This window comes from Nematolebias whitei, chromosome 7, assembly GCF_014905685.2.
Source record: "Nematolebias whitei isolate Nwh7 chromosome 7, NemWhi1, whole genome shotgun sequence".
Lineage (NCBI taxonomy): Eukaryota > Metazoa > Chordata > Actinopteri > Cyprinodontiformes > Rivulidae > Nematolebias > Nematolebias whitei.
In genome coordinates, this window is record NC_056504.1 from 30,882,984 (window position 1) to 30,900,455 (window position 17,472).

The window sequence follows — 17,472 nt, forward strand, 5'->3', positions numbered from 1 at the left end:
TGTGGTGAAGAATATATTAAATACTTTTCTGATTTGTATACTGATATGTGAATTAAAACTAATCCCCTGTACAGTACTGTAAAGTACAACTAATCTTTCCTTCATTTCTTCAGTCCATGCTATTTTTTTTTATTTAGCCAGTCTGATAGGATCCAACTTTCTGCAGCTGGTTTCTAAAAATGCATTTTTTTTTTACTGCAAAATTAATTTTAAAATAGTAAAGTTTGGTAATCTATTAAATTCATCTATTAAATTTGTACTAGTTTCAAAATGTCTGGATGTTGGAGATTGTGTCACATAAACTGATGCCAGTATTAAGATAAATATCCAGCAAAGATTTTCAGATGATTTGTTGAAGGTCTGCAGCACTGACTCCCATCTGTGTTGTTTCTGTAGATAAGCATGAGCAGGTTTTTGGTTCATTTTTAAAGCCAAAAAAAAAAAAAAAAGTTAAAATGAGCAAGAAATCTTAAAAACACGATATTATTTTTGTTCTTTTTAATAATACTCTGCTTATAAATACATGAAAATGCAGTTTAGATGTTAAATTACACCAGCTCTCTTTCATAAGTTGATCAAAACAAAAAATGATAGTAGCTTTTGATTACAAAGAAATTGCATTAAAAATTAAGCTTGTACAAAATACAAAACATCTTTTTGTCACTGCTGTTTAAAGAAGTCTCTCCTGTTCAAGGCACCTTTGGTTGAGGCATCTCTGCATCGCTCAGGAACGTTTTATTTGCCATCACTTCCAGCATATAACAATATTGGGGTCATTTTCCAAACGCTCATCCAGCTCCTGGTAACTAATACCTGCAAAATAGGTAAATACAACATACCTTTACATTTTACAACAGCATTTAGTTAAATACATTGAACTCTGCTTTTCCATCACACTGTATGGTACAACTAAAGGCAGTGCAGACCTTATGTTACAGGCATGGATGAGAACTGCTCTTTCTACAACTTCAGTGAGTGTTTATTAAATTACATAGAGTCTGCAGATGTTTCACCTCCAGTTTTCTGCACTATCTCCAGGAGTAAAAAGCACAAAACATTCTCACCTGAGCTGGCCTTCCAGTTAGATACTGTACTGATTTAAAAATGTTACTTCTAACCTTTAAAGTGTTAAACGGTGTTGCCTCTAAATTCATCGCAGACTTACAGACAGTGGACATTCTGCTGAGCATTGAAACCCACAGACAGCACCCCATTAAATGCTACCTGAGGGGTGTATTGCAGGGCAAGTCCAGACAAGTTGCCAGTCAGGGCCACATAGAGACATAGAGACAACCCACTCTCAAGGGCCAACGTACTTCAACCGAAGTGCTGAAATCATCTCTCAGTGTCGTAGTTGTGCAACGAAAATTGCGTCATTTTGTTCGCAGAGCAGCTTTGACTGCCGCTTCTCGACACAAGGCCCCGAGTTGAACTTTTTCTCACAGGTGTATGCACCAAGTACAGTGTGATTGGTCAGAAGTTTGTGGGCGTTTGTCAATGAGGAAATGCGCTCGGACATTCAGCTGCACGACTAAACGAACACACTAAATTAGTCGAATGGCCAAAACATCCTGGATGGAGATCGTGCAGACATTGTGCATGGAGGAGTCTGTCTGCTGATAAGTGTGGCGCTTTCTTCAGGATAGATTTGTGGCCAAACGTATGATTCAGGGACGAGTGGAGACTCTGGCGGGAAGAAACCCCAGCTGTGATGCAACAAGAGGGTTTTCCCAGGAGCTCTGCGCCTGTGTCTCATGGACTATGAAAGGTGTGTGCGAAAAAAACGTCCCACAACCACGTGAACATGAGTCGACTGTTTGGCTTCGGATGGAGTGTCGGGCCCTTCTCTCACACTTAGCAACAATTTGGAGTTACCAATTAACCTTCCATGCATGTTTTGGTATGAAGAATGTGTCGCACCTTTATAATGAGTTCAGAAAACAATGAATTCTTTTGGTGTTCGTGCAGTTGCAGAGAAAATGATGTTCCTACTGCAGAATGTAATGTTTCCTCATTACTGGATGGATCCAGTTTGGCTCAGAAGAGCTGATGTGCACCATTACAAAGAATCCTTATCTGACACTACAACAGTGGAATACAGCTATAGTGAACAAGAGTCTTTTGAGACTTGCCCGTTTTGCAGCAGATCTCATCATAACTATGACTGCCGGTGTACAGTCGAGGCAGCCTGCTTCTCTCGTCACGGACCACCTTAACGGGATACTTCTGCAGCCGTCGAATCAGAGATCTCACCAGTCCAAACTGGATCAGCCTCCTGGACAAAAAACACACAACATGACCTAATTTTAGGCGCTCTAAAGCTGACATTCCAGGAGCAGAAGTCATTTCAGGACCAAATACGGCGAGCGGCACCGACCTCTCATCGACCCGCTGAAGCTGCTGCGAGTAGCGGGAGAAAAGATCTCGCACTGTGGTTCCTGGACTCAGACCACAGTAGAGCTGGAACACGTCTCTAAGGCTGGCACGTTTCTGACCTGACAGTGACCAGAAGACAAACGTCCATCACTAATTAAAGCAACACTTCATGGCTAATCCAGACACTTTCTTACCCTGCTTAGTGACGTAGCTGAGGCATTCCTCCTGGATGGACTTGTCGTCAATAAGACTCTGAACTCTGGGAGTTGTGCAGTACACATTAGAGTACTAGAAGGAGTGATGAGAAAACTATCAGAATACATCAACCCTCAAGTAGTTAACTAAAAATGAAGTACAGGTCCTTCTCAAAAAATTAGCACATTGTGATAAAGGTCATTATGTTCCATAATGTAATGATAAAAATGAAACTTTCATATATTTCAGATTCATTGCACACCAACTGAAATATTTCAGGTCTTTAATTGTTTTAATACTGATGATTATGGCATACAGCTCATGAAAACCCAAAATGCCTGTCCCAAAAAATTATCATATCATGAAAAGTTTCTCTAAACAAGCTATTAACCTAACCATCTGAATCAACTACGCAACTCTAAACACCTGCAAAAGATTCCTGAGGCTTTTAAAACTCCCAGCCTTGTTCATTACTCAAAACCACAATCATGGGTAAGACTGCCGACCTGACTGCTGTCCAGAAGGCCATCATTGACACCATCAAGCAAGAGGGTAAGACACAGAAAGAAATTGCTGAACGAATAGGCTGTTCCCAGAGTGCTGTATCAAGGCACCTCAGTGGGAAGTCTGTGGGAAGGGAAAAGTGTGGCAGAAAACGCTGCACAACGAGAAGAGGTGACCGGACCCTGAGGAGGATTGTGGAGAAGGGCCGATTCCAGACCTTGGGGGACCTGCGGAAGCAGTGGACTGAGTCTGGAGAAGAAACATCCAGAGCCACCGTGCACAGGCGTGTGCAGGAAATGGGCTACAGGTGCCCCATTCCCCAGGTCAAGCCACTTTTGAACCAGAAACAGCGGCAGAAGCGCCTGACCTGGGCTACAGAGAAGCAGCACTGGACTGTTGCTCAGTGGTCCAAAGTACTTTTTTCGGATGAAAGCAAATTTTGCATGTCATTCGGAAATCAAGGTGCCAGAGTCTGGAGGAAGACTGGGGAGAAGGAAATGCCAGAAGTCCAGTGTGAAGCACCCACAGTCAGTGATGGTCTGGGGTGCCATGTCAGCTGCTGGTGTTGGTCCACTGTGTTTTATCAAGGGCAGGGTCAATGCAGCTAGCTATCAGGAGATTTTGGAGCACTTCATGCTTCCATCTGCTGAAAAGCTTTATGGAGATGAAGATTTCATTTTTCAGCACGACCTGGCACCTGCTCACAGTGCCAAAACCACTGGTAAATGGTTTACTGACCATGGTATTACTGTGCTCAATTGGCCTGCCAACTCTCCTGACCTGAACCCCATAGAGAACCTGTGGGATATTGTGAAGAGAAAGTTGAGAGACGCAAGCCCCAACACTCTGGATGAGCTTAAGGCCGCTATCGAAGCATCCTGGGCCTCCATAACACCTCAGCAGTGCCACAGGCTGATTGCCTCCATGCCACGCCGCATTGAAGCAGTCATTCATGCAAAAGGATTCCCGACCAAGTATTGAGTGCATAACTGAACATGATTCTTTGAAGGTTGGTGTTTTTTGTTTTAAAAACACTTGTCTTTCATTGGTGGGATGAAATATGCTAATTTTTTGGGACAGGCATTTTGGGTTTTCATGAGCTGTATGCCATAATCATCAGTATTAAAACAATTAAAGACCTGAAATATTTCAGTTGGTGTGCAATGAATCTGAAATATATGAAAGTTTCATTTTTATCATTACATTATGGAAAATAATGACCTTTATCACAATATGCTAATTTTTTGAGAAGGACCTGTAATATCAGAGGAAATTTTAATAATGTGATAATACAGGTGCTGGTCATAAAATTAGAATATCGTGGAAAAACTTGATTTATTTCAGTAATTCATTCAAAATGTGAAACTTGTTCATTATATTCATTCATTACACACAGACTGATATATTTCAAATGTTTATTTCTTTTAATGTTGATGATTATAACAGACAACTAATGAAAACCCCAAATTCAGTATCTCAGAAAATTAGAATATTACTTAAGACCAATAAAAAAAGGATTTTTAGAAATGTTGGTCAACTGAAAAGTATGAACATGAAAAGTATGAATATGTACAGCACTCAGTACTTAGTTGGGGCTCCTTTTGCCTGGATTACTGCAGCAATGCAGCATGGCATGGAGTCGATCAGTCTGTGGTACTGCTCAGGTGTTATGAGAGCCCAGGTTGCTCTGAGTGGCCTTCAGCTCTTCTGAATTGTTGGGTCTGGTGTATCACATCTTCCTCTTCACATTACCCCATAGATTTTTTATGGGGTTAACGTCGGGTGAATTTGCTGGCCAATTAAGAACAAGGATACCATGGTCCTTAAACCAGATACTGGTAGCTTTGGCACTGTGTGCAGGTGTGAAGACCTGTTGGAAAATGAAATCTGCATCTCCATAAAGTTGGTCAGCAGCAGGAAGCATGAAGTGCTCTACAACTTCCTGGTAGATGGCTGCGTTGGTCTTGGACCTCAGAAAACACTGTGGACCAACACCAGCAGATGACATGGCACCCCAAGCCATCAATGACTGTGGAAACTTGACACTGGACCTCAAGCAACGTGGATTCTGTGCCTCTCCTCTCTTCCTCCAGACTCTAGGACCTTGATTTCCAAAGGAAATGCAAAATTTACTTTCATCAGAGAACATAACTTTAGACCACTCAGCAGCAGTCCCGTCCTTTTTGTCTTTAGCCCAAGTGAGACGCTTCCGACGCTGTGTCTTGTTCAAGAGTGGCTTGACACAAGGAATGTGACAGATGAACCCCTTGTCTTGCATACGTCTGTGTGTGGTGGTTCTTGATGCATTGACTCCAGCTGCAGTCCACTCTGTGAATCTCCCCCATGTTTTGGAATGGGTTTTGTTTCACAATCCTCTCCAGGGTGCAGTTATCCCTATTGCTTGTACACTTTTTTTCTACCACATCTTTTCCTTCCCTTCGCCTCTCTATTAATGTGCTTGGACACAGAGCTCTGTGAACAGCCAGCCTCTTTAGCAATGACCTTTTGTGTCTTGCCGTCCTTGTGCAAGGTGTCAGTGGTCGTCTTTTGGACAACAGTCAAGTCAGCAGTCTTCCCCATGTTTGTGTAGCCTACAGAACTAGACTGAGAGACCATTTATGATGAGAATCTATCCTTTAAGTCTCATATTGACAAAATGGTTTCTAAACAAAAATTTTAATTGTTTTTTTGTAGAAATAAAGTGTTTCTCTCACCAAGTCAGAAGGCACCTGATTGTTTCAACCATTCTGCCCCTGGTAGATTATGGAGATCTGCTATTTATGAACTCTTCAGACAAACTTTTGAAAAAAATGGATGCTGTATATCATTGTGTCCTGCCTTTTATGACTGACTGTGGCTATTGAACACATCATTGCACTTTGTATGCTACAGCAAAATGTCCCTCTTTGACTGACCACAGACTTTCTCACTTGCTGGTTTTTATCTATAAATGCATACTTGGGCATCTTCCTACATATTTATTTTCACTTTAATCTAGAAATTTCAACCATTATAGTCTGCACTCTCGGGACATCATTTTGATGCAGGTCCCAAAGGTCAGAACTGAACTGGGTAAAAAGGCTTTTAAATATTTCGCCCCTGCCACTTGGAATATTCTGCAGAAGGATTTAAAGTTATCATCTCGTTATGTTGGGACAATATAAATCAATTCTAAAGGAACGAGATCAGATCATTTGGCTCCTGAAACTGCTCGAACGTGTAATTGTGTGATTTTTCTTGGGTACGTAACTTGTGTATTTGGTTTAGTATTATGGATTTGTTGTATGTTGTGCTGTCTTGGTCAGGTTACTCCTGGTAAAGAGGTTTTTAATCTAAATGAGTTATTTTTCCTGGTTAACTAAAGGATGCATACATACATTTAAAGACCTTTGCAAGTGTTTTGAGTTAATTAGCTGATTAGTGTGTGGCACCAGGTCTCTTCAATATTGAACCTTTTCACAATGTTCTAATTTTCTGAGATACTGAATTTGGGGTTTTCATTAGTTGTTGGTTAGATGAAATAAACATTTGAAATTTATCAGACGATGTGTAATGAATGAACATAATATACAAATACATATATAATTGTATTTTGCTTTGTGTGTTACCTATTGTTTTGTCTGTACAGCACTTTGGTTGGCCTTGTTGCTGTTTTAAGTGCTTTATAAATAAAGTGGTATGGTATGGTAATATACAAGTTTCACGTTTTGAATGGAATTACTGAAGTAAATCAACTTTTTCATGATATTCTAATTTTATGACCAGCACCTGTACATATATACTGGTACATCCTTATACTCAGGGCAGTTTCACCACTCAGTGCAATGGAAGAGAGTTGCATGAATTGTGCCATGAGAATTGATTCTGGTACCTGGAATATTGACAGCAAAGTCACAACCCCATAATACCTGTGAGGGAGAAAGTGGATTTACAATATTAATTACGGTTTCTCTTGTAAGAGTCTAGTCTGAAGCAACTAAATGTCATTTGTTGCTTTTTGAAGCTCTGATGTTTCAGATCTTTAAAGGTATAGCACAGTGTTGCTAATTTTGTCACAAACTTGGATGTGTGTAAGGTTTTATTTAATAAGAAAGTACTTGCAGGAGATTTTGCACAGCGATCCGAACAAGATTCAGCTCCACGTCTGCTTCGGCAGAGATTTTCTGGATGTGCCTGAATCCATCAATGTACGGCAGGATCTGCAGAAGCCAGAATATAGCAGCAGGCTAACATCTGTGTTTGGATCTCAACTGCTAGGCAAATAAAAACTACAATCACTTCGTTATAAACTACAAACATGTGAAAATTGTTTTTTATTACAGCAATATCAGCCTATTGCACCAATTAAACAGCACCTTCTCCTGGAAGAGAGACTCATTTCCTCACATGAAAACATGACAATGAAACAAGTTTCATATCTCGTCTGAAAAAGCGATAAGCTTTTATTCGCTAATCTTAATAGAATTGCTTCTTGGAATTTAGGCACGTCTTATCCTTGTTGACATCAAAAGCCACTTATTGTTGTTCTTGCCTGTTGAGTAGTGAGATCCCACTGAGATTTGATGTAAACGTCTTTGCACTCGGTAAAAACAGGAACGTCATATTCCTGAACAATCGGTGGATCCTTTCTCAGCTGGATCAGCTTTAGGTGGATGGTGTTGGAATCATCTGAAAACAGAGAAAGAAAGCAGAATTGGACAGATAAAAAAAAAATGTCATTTTCACTGCTCTTGGTATGCAGCAATGTATCCTTTTGTTTGGATTTGAAGTGCTTCTAATGAACTGGGTGTTGAGAGAAAAAGGAGCTCGAGCCAGAAGCCAATAATAACCAAATATTTCTAGGAAACAATATTCTGTGAGGAGCGTGCTTGGCAAAGGGTCTTTAGAAGACTTTTCTACGTCAGAACAGGGCTTCACGAAATGTTTTATTTTCTTTACCGAGAACAGCAAGCAGTAAAACTAAATCAAAAAGATAAACTTTTCTGGATTTTTCAAGACTTTTGGAGTCTCGCACAATCTGTCAGTAAGTCATGAACTCCAAATGAATGAAAAGAGCAGAAAAACAAACAGATTAAAAGTTTAATTAAAAAAAATGTATCCATTTTTTTTCCTTATGCAATAAACAGTCAACATTTGAGAACAAAAATACATCTAAAATTATAGGAAAAACTTAATAAAAATAAAGTCAATTTTAGAACAGTGTTGGTAAATTAAAAAAGTATCGTTCTAGACTGCACTCAGCCAAGAAAAAAAACTATGAAATGTACTGAGGAAGTTAATTGAAAACGCTGTCAAATACCAGTAAATTTGGGCAGCTGGTCTTTAATAACCAAGCAGCAAATACCTGGAATACTGTAAGCTGTAATTACAGCAGACAGTGAGCACGCCCTTTTCTGCTGAAAAGCTTTACGTTCCAGGACACAGTAAAAAGTTATCTGGTCCTTATCAAGTCCTACAATAAGGCCAATTCATGCTCGGATAAACTAACACGGTGTCATTCTTCTACATCAACTAAGCCAAGGTCCAGAAGCAATGTGAGAGAACAACATAAGTCATCTAATTAACCATTAAAACCAGATTTAGGAGAAAAAATTCAAAACGATTACAAGTGCAGATCAACTGTGTGTTACATGATCCACTTTTGGTCAACATCAGCTTGATCCTTTGCTTGTAAAACATGCCCACTTTATCAATAGAGACTGTGCTGATTTGTTGTGTTGGTTTTAGGCCAAATGTCGTACTTTGCATTGTCTCATCTATTCAAAGGACGTTGTTTTAGAAGTCTTACAGCCTCTTCTGCTAACAGTTTGTTTCTTAATCCATGCTGCAATGTTTTCTCTGCAGAGAAGAGGATTTCCGAGAAACCTTTCAAACAAGTTTTTTTTATTGTCCTGTCAAGAGATTGAAAGGAGCTACGCGAGGCCCGTACCGTCTGGGATGAATCCCTTGAGCTATTTTAGTGTCTTCTTAAACACATTATTACCATTTTCTTTTTACAGTTCTTTAGAGCAATATGTTCTGTAAAGATGCTCCTACTTATTGATAATTGATTGATTGGCATCACCTGACAAGTATTTACTCTCTAAATATTAATGAAGAAAAGAAGAATGGAATTAGACTTTTCACAGTAATTTTACATTTAATTTTCCTAAATAAATACTGGCAAGCATCACTGTTTTTGCATATAAACATGCACGTTAGACTAATTGGTCTAACTAAATTGTCCCTAGATGTGAGTGAACGGTTGTCTCATTTGTCTCTGTGTCCCTGTGATGGACTTGCGACCTGTCCAGAGTACCCCAGTGCTCGCCCAGTGACCGCTGGAAATAAGACACCAGCTCCCACGACTCGAAAAGAAAAAGTGGGTAAAAGAAAATGAACTGATTACTTGTTTTCTTTTTACTAAGACTGCATCTTTCAGAGTCTGTGTTCATGTGTTTTAAGTAGATTTTTCCTCTTTAACCTTTCCCTTTATTTCTGTTTTACAAACCATGAGCCTACATGACTAAGTCTGACACACTCCGATGATAAACAAAAGTGCTTGTTTTAAGTAATATAAAATAAAATATCTATATTAATTCTTTTTTTTTGTTATCCAACCGAGACCTATACTCCAAAGTTGGTCCAACGTATCCAGGGTCCTTCTTTCTTTGAGTTATCTGACAGAGGTATCAAAATGCTGACTCATCTCTAAGGTTTTTAACTATATAAATGTGTCCATTCATGCATTGTAAGTTGATTCTCTTCACATCCATACATCTGTTTAGTCCTCCCAGCTGTGACAAGTCCACAGAATGAAATCTGACGGGATACAAAAGATGAACATTGAACTGATAACCTTGGATTCTTTAATGAGTTTAATGTGTTGATTTAATCAGATAAATGTGTTTTAATTTCTGTAAAGCAATTTGATCTTTATTAATTTCTTTATACAAGTTATATGACACCAAAAGCAATAGAGCTGAAGCTTTATGTCAACAATATTTATATTAAATAATTAATTATATTATTATTATTAATTGTATTAAAGGTGCTGCATTAGAATGGTTCCACTCATACCTGAGTGACAGGAGTTTTTGGTCAAGGTTGGTAATGTATCGGTTTCAATGACTCTTTCTTGCGGGGTCCCACAGGGCTCAATTCTTGGATGACCCCTTTTGTTTTCACTCTATTTGCTACCACTGGGGTCCATCCTGAGGAAATAGTCTTTTATCCCATTGTTATGCTGATGATTGTCAGATTTATCTGCCTTTGAAACCAGCTAGAGCCTGCTCCATTCACCCTCTCCTAAAATGTCTGGACAACATTAAGGCACGGATGGCTTCAAATTTCTTAAGTTTTAACAATCAGAAGACCAAAGTCATTAGGTTTAGGATCAGCCACCACCTCTGATCATGTGAACCTGGACTCTCTTCAGCCATATCTTAAGAAGTCTGTTAAAAATCTCGGGATGGTTTAAGACTCTGACTTCAAGTTTGACAAACAAATCAACTCTGTTCTGCAGAAAAGCTTCTTCCAAATAAGGCAGATAACTAGCTAAGCTTAAACCAGTGTTGTCCAGATCTGACTTTAAAAACTAGACCATGCCTTTATTACGATCTGACTAGACTACTGTAATGCACTCTGTGCTGGGGTAAACCAGGTCTCCATTTCACGTCTTCAGCTTGTCCAGAATGCTGCTGCTTGGCTTTTACCCAGAACTCATAGGTTTGAGCATATTACAGCAGTTCTATCCTCCCTTCAATGGATCCCAGTGCATACTAGAATAGATTTTAAAACTCTCCTGTTGACCTATAAGTGCCTAAATGGCCTCGCACCCCCTTATCTCTCTGAGCTACTGGAACCGTATGTTCCCTCTTGGGCCCTGAGATCATCTGACCAGCTGTTTTTGGCTGTTCCAAAAACAAAACTGAAGCTCAGAGTTGATCAGGCATTTTCAGTCATGGGCCCCAAACTCTGGAACAACCTGCCCCCAACATCAGGCAGGCCACCTCCCTTCCTGTGTTCAAATCTCAGCTAAAACACACCCTCACTCAGTGTGAGTTGATTTAGTATTATTTTGTTCTGTGTTCTTATGCTTTTTATTTAATGCTTTTAATTTATTTATTTTTCATAAATTTTACTCTCATTGATGTTATTGTTAAGCACTTTGGTAAAACAGCTGCTGTTTTAAATGTGATCTATAAATAAAGTTGACTTGAATTAATGTGTCAAATTATTAAGGTTATGAATGTGAAAGCCTTCACAATAATAAAAACACAGACGAGGCATGTAAAATTGTGAATTTACTTTCTTTCATTTCAGCTGTACTCGTGAAACATCTGGAAAAGTACCAGCCTGATCCTGTCAGATATGACAAAAATAAATTAATCCAAACCAGTAAGCCTCTGTTGTGTGTGTCAACATTTATTTGTTGTCATCAGACCTCTGAGGTGTTAAATAAAAAGGATTTACTTCTGGGATTTTGAAAGATGTTTTAAGACAGCTGTGACATGAGAATGAACTAGTATAATGTGCTGTAAGAGAAAATGGTGAAGGCATCTTTTCTAGTTCAGAAAAAACAATATTTATTGAAAATCTTTAAAAATCAACAAGTGTTCACTTCTGCTGAGATATTTTTTAGTAAAATCAAAGTATTTCAATTCTAAAGGCCAAAGGAGAAAAACTGTCCACATAACCACACATTGTTTTTTTTTTATTTTCAGTTAGTCATAAAATGGTATTTTAACATGTGAGGCTTCTCTCTTTTCTTAAATGCGTCTGGATAATCTGTATAAGTTGCCACTATATCCAATTCAGCTTTCTGGAAGTTAAAACCCAAAGCTGAGCTTGAGGTTACTTCACTGAGACTAATTCCACAAAGTAAAATAGAAGACAATACCTATAGGTAGCGTGCAGGCTCCTGTAGCGTTGAGATCTTCTAACAAAGTCGACATTATGAGCAAAAGTTTCTGCTTGCTCTCCTCGTTTGATATGAAGCCACTCTCCAGCTGCAACACAACAAGGCAGAAAAACACAATCAGAAATGTCACATTAAAAAGACATTAAAAGGCAAAAGCAATTCAAAAAGGCATTACACATTACCTCTAAAGTTGTGAGGTACCCAGACAGCTTCTTGACAATTGGCTCAAGAGCGCACGTGTTGGTGCTAGCATCACAAACAAAGCCGAGATTAAAGAGGAGGGCGTTTCTACTGTACTTTTTATGTTCAATGCACACAGGACAGCCGATCAACTTTTTATCCATAGCAGTCCTATAAAATATAATAAAATTAAAATGATTGTTATGTTCATGCCAAACAAAATGCACACCATTTTTGACAAAGAAGCAGAAAAGCTGAGTTGGATCACATACACTGTGATTAATTTGTTTTGTAGCTCTGGTTTGGTGATGATGTACACTTGAACAGTGTCAAATAACTCCCTTGAAATGTACTCCTCAGGTACCTGCCAAGAAAGGTCAAAAACATGTATTTACAGTATTAAAGTAGTACATAAAATTACGTTTGAATATCAAACAACCAAGAAATTACTCACAGAGGTGACAAAAATCCCTAAGAATGTGTATAATGGGTGTAATAATTCAGTTATGCTTGTTAATTCAATTGTCTAAGGACAATAGATGAACATATCTGTAAACAAACCCCCCTACTTACCTGATATGTTATTTTTGGGCCCAGAGTTGGATGAAACTCACTGAAAAATATACACTCTATCCGTGTGGCCATGCCTGTAAACTTTCTAACAGGACTTAAAACTTTGTGAATGGAATGAGCTTCACCTGAATGTTGTCAGAGGTGATACCCGAGTCTCCTCCTGTCCTCTCTGTCATAAACAGTACGAGCTAGCTAGCTAGCTTTTAGCTTTACCCATGAACCAAATGTTAGAGTCACCTATAAATAATTTTCAATAGTTGTCGCATCGCACTACGTCCTACCAATTGGGCTATTAAACTGTTTTAAAGAAGCATCATTGCGCTGAGACCAAATAATTCAACGACGCCATTCAAAGTAGGCGTCTGTACTGCTAAGGGAAAACAACGATATGCTGCATTCAGGGACTCCACGGAATTTATAAATTAATTTGTTAAGAAGATAACATCGGAGCAAACAAAAGTTGGTATAATTATGACTTTAAACAGTGTGTAAAAAGTCAAAATGAATATTTTATTTGGTTTTCTTTTAAGTTTGAGCCATAAATCTTATAGCATGGAAAAACGTTGCTGTTGTTTCATGTACTGTTAGTACAATTAGTTTAAAAGTTTTGTATTCAATTTGTCACGGGTTTTCTGTTCTATTTGGTACTATTGTGTGCACAATGATGGAAAACTTTAAATTACCCAATGTCTTTGAAGGAAGCACCAATCAGCAGAGTCAGTTCTGGGTAATCTGAGACGCATGTGGTTACGTCATCAGTACGTTTCAAAAATGGTTTTCTCTGCCCGGTGTTGAACAACGTGCTGCTGCTTTCAGAAAATATATTAATTCCTTATGCTTATTGTGTATAAGTGACATTAAAATGTATTTTTATGACTTTTTTCGGTTTATGTGTCGCGGTCATGATGAGGCAACACATTAATCTAAACTTTAAACGAATAAAGACGCATGGACCGTGTTATTTAATCATGTGGAGAAGAACACTGAGTACCAACAGCAGATGTTTGGGATGCAGGAGTGGTGGACTAAAGGTAAAGGTTTTTATTTGAAATAAAAGGTCCACACAGTGGTACATATAGTTACAGAAGGATAAATGGACAACCGTATCTTACCTGTCCCCTTACAGTATTTCTTATATTTGAATTGCAGGTACCAAAACTTGTTGCATACTGATTAATATTAAATTGATAAATGAGCAGAAAATACTTATGCCTGACTCAGGCAGCAAATGTTTATTGTGCAAACGTATTGTCATCTCTCATCTTTTTCTAAGTGTTGAGCAGTTAATTTGGACTTTGGTTTGTTTATTAGGCTACTTTACTCTGATTTAATCATTCAGACATTAAAAAAAGTCTTAGTTAATGAATAAACCAGTGTTGTGCTGACACATTCAGCTTAGCAAAAATAATAATAAAATACTGTTGTTACCAGCAACATGTTACAAAGACAATTTGTTACCATTTAATCTATCAGAACTACCAAAAATAAACGTTTGACACAAAATTGTCTATTACGAACAACATGGTGCTCACCATTTTCTAGTTAAATATGGTGTTCTCCAAGGCTATGCTTTAGGTCCTGTTATGTTCTCTATACAGTGCATTTGGAAAGTGTTGACACAGCACTTCACTTTTTCCATGTTTTGTTATGTTACAGCCTTATTCCAAATTGTATTAAATTAATCTCTTTCCTCAAAATTCTACACACAATACTCTATTATGACAATGTGAAAAAATATTTTTTGAGATTTTTGCAAATTTATTAAAAATAGAAAACTAAGAAATCACATTTATGTAAGTATTCATAGCCTTTGCTATGAAACTCAAAACTGAACTCAGATGCATACTGTGATCATCTTTGAGATGTTTCTACAAGTTAAATGGAGCCCACCTGTGGTAAATTCACTTATTGGACTTGATTATGAAAGACACACCTGTCTATATAAAGTCCCACAGTTGACGGTGCAGGTCAGAGCACAAACACCAAGCATGGAGTCAAAGGAACTGACTGTAGACCTCTGAGACAGGATTGTGTTGAGGCACAAATCTGGGGAAGGATACAGAAACATTTCTGCTGCTTTCAAGGTCCCAGTGAGCCCAGTGACTTCCATCCATCCATCCATTATCTTTACCCGCTTATTCCATTTTGGGTCACGGGTGTCGCTGGTGCCCATGTCCAGCAATCACTGTGCGAGGGGCGGGGTACACCCTGGACGGGTCGCAAGTCCATCACAGGGCCACATAGAGACAAACGAGACAAACAACCATTCACTCTCTCATTCACACCTAGGGACAATTTAGAGTTACTAATCAGCCTAACATGCATGTTCTTGGTCTGTGGGAGGAAACCGGAAGACGCGGAGAAAACCCACGCATGCACGGAGAGAACATGCAAACTCCACCCAGAAAGGCCCCTGGACTGGGGTTTGAACCAAGGACCTGCTTGCTGAGAGGCAGCAGCTCTACCAGTGACTTCCATCATTCATAAATGGAAGAAGTCTGGAACCACCAGGACTCTTCCTAGAGTCGGACAGCTATCTAGTCCCCCAGTAGTCAGGGAGGTGACCAAGAACCTGGTGGTCACTCTGTCAGAGCTCCAGTGTCCCTCTGTGGAGAGAGAACATTCCAGAAGGACAACCATCTCTGCAGCAATCCACCAATCAGGCCTGTATGGTAGAGAGGCCAGATGAAAGCCACTCCTTAATAAAAGACACATGGCAGCTCATCTTGACAAAAAGCACCTGAAGGATTCTCAGACCACGAGAAACAAAATGCTCTGATCTGATGAGACAAAGATTGAACTCTTTGGTGTAAATGACAGGCGTCATATTTGGAGGAAACCAGGCACGGCTCATCAACAGGTCGATACCATCTATACTGTGAAGCATGGTGGTGGCAGCATCATGCTATGCAGATGTTTTTCAGCAGCAGGAACTGTCAGACTAGTCATGATAGAGGGAAAGATGAATGCAGCAATGTACAGAGACATCCTGGATGGAAACCTGCTCCAGAGAGCTCTTGACCTCAGACTGTGGCAACGGTTAATTTCTCAGCAGCACAACGACCCAAAGCACATGACCAAGATCTCAGAGGGGCTTCAGGACCTCTCTGTGAAGGTCCTGGAGGGGCCAAGCCAGAATCCAGACTAGAATCAAATTGAACATCTGGAGATATCTGAAAATGGCTGCACAGACGTCTCCCATCCAACCTGATGGAGCTTGAGAAGTACTGCAAAGAAGAATGGGACAATCTGTCTAAAGACAGGTGTGCTAAGCTGAAGCATCATATTCAAAAAGACTTGAGGCTCTAATTGCTGCCAGAGGTGGATCAACAAAGTATTAAGCAAAGGCTGTGAATACTTGTGTACGTGTGAATTCTTAGTTTTCTATTTTTTAATAAATTAGCAAAAATCTCAAATATTTTTTCACATTGTCAAAATGGGGTGATTTGTGTAGAAGTTTAATGAAAGTGATAAATTTAATACAATTTGGAATAAAGCTGTAACATAACAAAATGTGGAAAAGATGAAGCACTGAATACTTTCCAGAGATGTACTGTATTGTACAGTATATGCTTTCATAAGTTTTCATTGTCGGAAAATATAACATGCACAAGATTGTTATGCTGACAACACAGAGCTTCATTTCTCAGTGAGACCAGGTGACGATCTGCTGCTCAAACACCAGGTCTTCCCTTAAAGAAATAATATTTTAACTGAATTTTACTGTAGTTTATTATTATTGTTTACTGTTACTGTGTTGTTGTGTGTACTTTATATGTTCTGTCTAGAACAGGTCTCTCTTGTAAACGAGTCCTCGTGGCTCAATGAGACTAACCTGTATAAATGAAGGTTGAGTGAATGAATGAAATAATAACCTGGATGTCCTCGTCTTTTCCCCTGTTGAACTCAAGTAAAAATGAGATCATTGTCTTTGATTCTAAAAATACTCAAGTAGATGTTGTACGCTCAAAACATTACTCTCAGTGGGGCTACTAAGACTTATTCATTAAACAACATACCAAACAAGTACCAAAAATAGCATTTTCCATCTTCATAACATTTATAAAATTACAAGCATACTTACTCAAAATGATGATCCTCTCTGTATTGGTTTCCTGTGACTAGCTGAATACAACACAGACATCTCTTTTTGACATATTAAGTCCTGAATGGCCCAGCACCAGCATAATTAAAGCAACTAATTGAGCTATCTAGAATATTTGGCTTATTTTGGTCTCTTAATTATTCCAAAAATAAAAGTAGAATCGGAGAGAAGGCAAAACGCTAACTTAGAATATCATGAAAAAGTTGATTTATTTCAGTAATTCCATTCATAAAGTGAAACTTGTATATTATATTCATTAATTATACACAGACTGATATATTTCAAATATTTATTTCTTTTAATGTTGATGCTTATAACTGACAACTAATGAAAGCCTCGAATTGAGTATCTCAGAAAGTTTGAATATTATTTAAGATCAATTTAAAAAAGGGGGGTTTATAGAAATGTTGGCCAATTGAAAAGTATGAGCATGTACAGCATCAGTACTTAGTACTCCAACTGATGCTGTACATGTTCATACTTTCCAGTTGACCAACATTTCTGTAGTGAACTTGACCTGATGTCAAAACTGACCAGATGGACAGAAACTGTCATTTCATTGATTTGAATCTAGAAATACAGTTTGACCGATCCTGAGACTTTCTTTCTTGAATTAATCAAGTGGAAAAGACAATTC

The 17,472-nt window shown here is 38.7% G+C and overlaps 2 protein-coding genes across 2 annotated transcripts in view; one reads left to right on the forward strand and one right to left on the reverse strand.

The window, feature by feature from the left end:
* Positions 1-487: 487 nt before the first annotated feature.
* nprl2 (NPR2 like, GATOR1 complex subunit) lies at positions 488-13,132 on the reverse strand. Its single transcript, XM_037679378.1, has 11 exons — positions 12,731-13,132; positions 12,430-12,521; positions 12,160-12,328; positions 11,957-12,065; positions 7,607-7,743; positions 7,177-7,274; positions 6,947-6,983; positions 2,571-2,664; positions 2,378-2,495; positions 2,133-2,275; positions 488-813 (listed from the first exon to the last, which is right to left on the reverse strand). Exons 1-11 carry the CDS (start codon positions 12,800-12,802, stop codon positions 746-748), a joined length of 1,137 nt encoding a protein of 378 aa, XP_037535306.1. The 5' UTR covers positions 12,803-13,132; the 3' UTR covers positions 488-745.
* A 361-nt stretch (positions 13,133-13,493) lies between these two features.
* The window catches only part of hemk1 (HemK methyltransferase family member 1), a 17,961-nt gene continuing 13,982 nt past the window's right edge, over positions 13,494-17,472 (forward strand). Inside the window, exon 1 of the mRNA XM_037678734.1 lies at positions 13,494-13,761. Coding sequence (XP_037534662.1) covers positions 13,603-13,761 — 159 coding nt within the window. The 5' untranslated portion in view covers positions 13,494-13,602. The remainder of the gene's footprint in view (positions 13,762-17,472) is intronic.

Excerpts from the sequence above, each read along its gene's own strand:
- nprl2 (XM_037679378.1), bottom strand. The coding sequence starts at position 12,802 with ATGGCCACACGGATAGAGTGTATATTTTTCAGTGAGTTTCATCCAACT. Across the intron at positions 2,665-6,946 it reads CTTTGCTGTCAATATTCCAG|TACTCTAATGTGTACTGCAC; the intron begins GTACCAGAATCA and ends CACTCCTTCTAG. Across the intron at positions 2,276-2,377 it reads CTTCAGCGGGTCGATGAGAG|GAGGCTGATCCAGTTTGGAC; the intron begins GTCGGTGCCGCT and ends TTTTTTGTCCAG.